The sequence below is a fragment of the Mandrillus leucophaeus genome, unplaced genomic scaffold (assembly GCF_000951045.1).
Source record: "Mandrillus leucophaeus isolate KB7577 unplaced genomic scaffold, Mleu.le_1.0 Scaffold1231, whole genome shotgun sequence".
Classification (NCBI taxonomy): Eukaryota; Metazoa; Chordata; class Mammalia; order Primates; family Cercopithecidae; genus Mandrillus; species Mandrillus leucophaeus.
The window spans coordinates 180,266-183,058 of record NW_012100666.1 but is presented as its reverse complement, the minus strand read 5'-3'; the positions used below and the strand labels follow the sequence as shown (position 1 = coordinate 183,058).

The window sequence follows — 2,793 nt, the reverse complement described above, 5'->3', positions numbered from 1 at the left end:
TGGCAGTTCATTCAGTTTACTGAATTATTTTGTTACTTGTATTAAGTTAGATTTCTTCCGGTTATTTCAGCGTGACTTTTCTTCATAGCAGAATCAAAATCAATTCTTTGTGTAAGTATTAGTTTAATGTCTTCTGCCACTGGAATATAAACTCAGTGAGGACAGGGGCAATATTTGTTTGACTTTTGTAAACCCAATACCTTGTACTGCCCTACACCCAACAGATAGCATAATAGACATTCAAATAAATGTGTTGGGTGGATAGGTAGCAGCGGGAGTGAATGTACTTCTTTTAATACAGCTTAAATTGGATCAATAGAGGGTTGGTAAAACATATTATGGCATATCCATAGAATAGAATATTATGTAGCTCTTAAATTTGATGAATAGGTCTTATAGCAAAAACGTGTCTACCATTCATTATGAAATAAAATAATTAAGGCAGTATGTAATAAAAAAAAAAAGTTGCAAATGTGTGAGTAAAGACACATTATATATGTATGGATGGAAGAAAGTCTGAAAGGGCTTTTTAGAACTGGTGGTCCTGGCCAGACACGGTCATTCACACCTGAAATCCCAGCACTTTGGAAGGCTGAGATGGGCGGATCACCTGACGTCAGGAGTTTGAGACCAGCCTGGCCAACATGGTGAAACCCCATCTCTACTAAAAATACAAAAATTAGCCGGGGGTAGTGGTACGCACCTGTAATCCCAGCTACTCGGAAGGCTGAAGCAGGAAAATCTCTGAGACCCAGGACGCGGAGGTTGCAGTGAGCCAAGAAGGTGCCATTGCACTCCAGCCTGGGCAACAGGAGTGAAACTCCGTGTCAAAAGAAAGAACTGGTGAGTCTTTCAGGGTAGTGAAATTATGGTATTCACCTTGAACTGAAAAATGTGTCTGTGATATTTTTGGGGGGTTGCTTTTTTCCCTGTAAAATGCAGCATTATGTAACCTTTTGCTTGTTTTCATTTCTCAGTAAGTACTGCCCAGCTGGTTGTCTGCTTCCTTTTGCTGAGATATCTGGAACAATTCCTCATGGATATAGAGATGTAAGCTGGATATAAACTTATTTGAAAATTGTGATATAACTTTATTTTTTTAGAACTCCAGAGTAGTTAGAGGTGTGTTAATTATATATCCTTACCTTTTACTTTTTTAAGACATTTTTTAGTAATATGCATTTTCTTTTTTTCTGCTAAAACTGTTGTGTTCCAGTACCAATAATCTATGTTTACGAAGAAACTGCCTAGATTAACTGATTTCTCGAGGAAGTAGAGTGTCTTGTTTATGAATTATTAAGAGAAAATTAAAAACGAATCTTTTCTTTTTCCCTTCCTTAAGTCCTCGCCATTGTGCATGGCTGGTGTGCATGCAGGAGTAGTGTCAAACACGTTGGGTGGCCAAATCAGTGTTGTAATTAGTAAAGGTATCCCATATTATGAAAGTTCTTTGGCTAACAACGTCACATCTGTGGTGTAAGTATATATGCAATTTAAAAAATATATGCTATCTATAATTAGCATTCTGGGTAGCAGTGGGCTAAGAACTAGCTAGATCTCAGCAATATCACTGTTAATGGTGTTCATGAAAGAACGTTTAGGCAGTAAGCACTCACGTTAGCGTGCTCAGTGTCTGTTTTTTGTTTTGTTTTGTTTTGAGACCGTTTCGCTCTTGTTGCCCAGGCTAGAGTGCAGTGGCGTGATCTTGGCTCACTGCAATCTCTGCCTTCCGGTTTCAAGCGATTCTCCTTCCTCAGTCTCCCAAGTAACTGGGATTACAGGTGTGTGCCACCATGCCTGTACAAAATAACTTTGTATTTTTAGTAGAGACGTGGTTTCACCGTGTTGGCCAGGCTGGTCTCGAACTCCTGACTCATGGTCCACCTGCCTCGGCCACCCAAAGTGCTGGGATTACAGGCGTGACCCGCTATGCCGGGCCAGTGTCTGCATATTTTGAAGAGTATAGGTGGTGGTGTACTACCTTAGCTTATTGTTCTTCAAAAATGTAGTCCTTTGGAAGAGTAATGTGTTTCTTCTGTCTTTTCTAAGTGTTGAAGTCTACATACGAGTCTAGAAGTTTGTTGTGAGATCCTTATTTATTTTACAGATTGAAAGGCTTAACTACTGTGTTCCTTATAGCACATGGGGATTCAAGATAATTGAAATACTTTAAATATAAATTTAAATTTGACATAAAGTATTACATCATACGCATTATTGTGAATCTTCTTTTCATTCTAAGAGAATATTTTAAGGATGTATTTTCATGGTATCTATAGTGTTCTACTGTTTTACAAAATGTAGAGTAGGCGTCAAAAGCAGAAGTTGAAACATTAAATAGAAATGCAGTGTTAGCAATCTGTTTTTATAAATCTTGTCTCTTAGATATGCTCAGTCTTTCAGACAACACTAAGCCTAATTGAAACCAGCTTTTCTTCAGAGGTCCTAGGCCAATTTTCATTCAGAAGACTCGAGTATCATCCATATCCAGATTGGTATACAACAGGATTCAGCAAACTTGTTCTGTAAAGATCCAGCTAATAAATATTTTAGGCTTTACAGGCCACATGTCTCTGCATCTTATTCTTTTTTTGTTTTATTTACAGCTCTTTAACTATTCTTAGCTCACTGCCCATACAAAACAGGCCATGCATGGGCAGTCATTTGCCCATCCCTGGTATAGACTCAACTACCTTCCCTTTTTTTTTTTTTTTTTTTTTTCTAGATTATTTTGTGCAGACCCTTTCATTCCTTTACCATGTTATACCTTTAGAAAGATTTAGTGTGTGTGAA

General features: G+C 37.9%; 1 protein-coding gene across 1 annotated transcript in view; it reads left to right on the top strand.

Annotated features, from left to right (window-relative positions):
- The window catches only part of DCBLD2 (discoidin, CUB and LCCL domain containing 2), an 88,318-nt gene that overhangs the window by 62,854 nt on the left and 22,671 nt on the right, over positions 1 to 2,793 (top strand). Inside the window, exons 4-5 of the mRNA XM_011971630.1 lie at positions 978 to 1,050; positions 1,343 to 1,478. Of these exons, the coding sequence (XP_011827020.1) occupies positions 978 to 1,050; positions 1,343 to 1,478 (209 nt within the window). The remainder of the gene's footprint in view (positions 1 to 977; positions 1,051 to 1,342; positions 1,479 to 2,793) is intronic.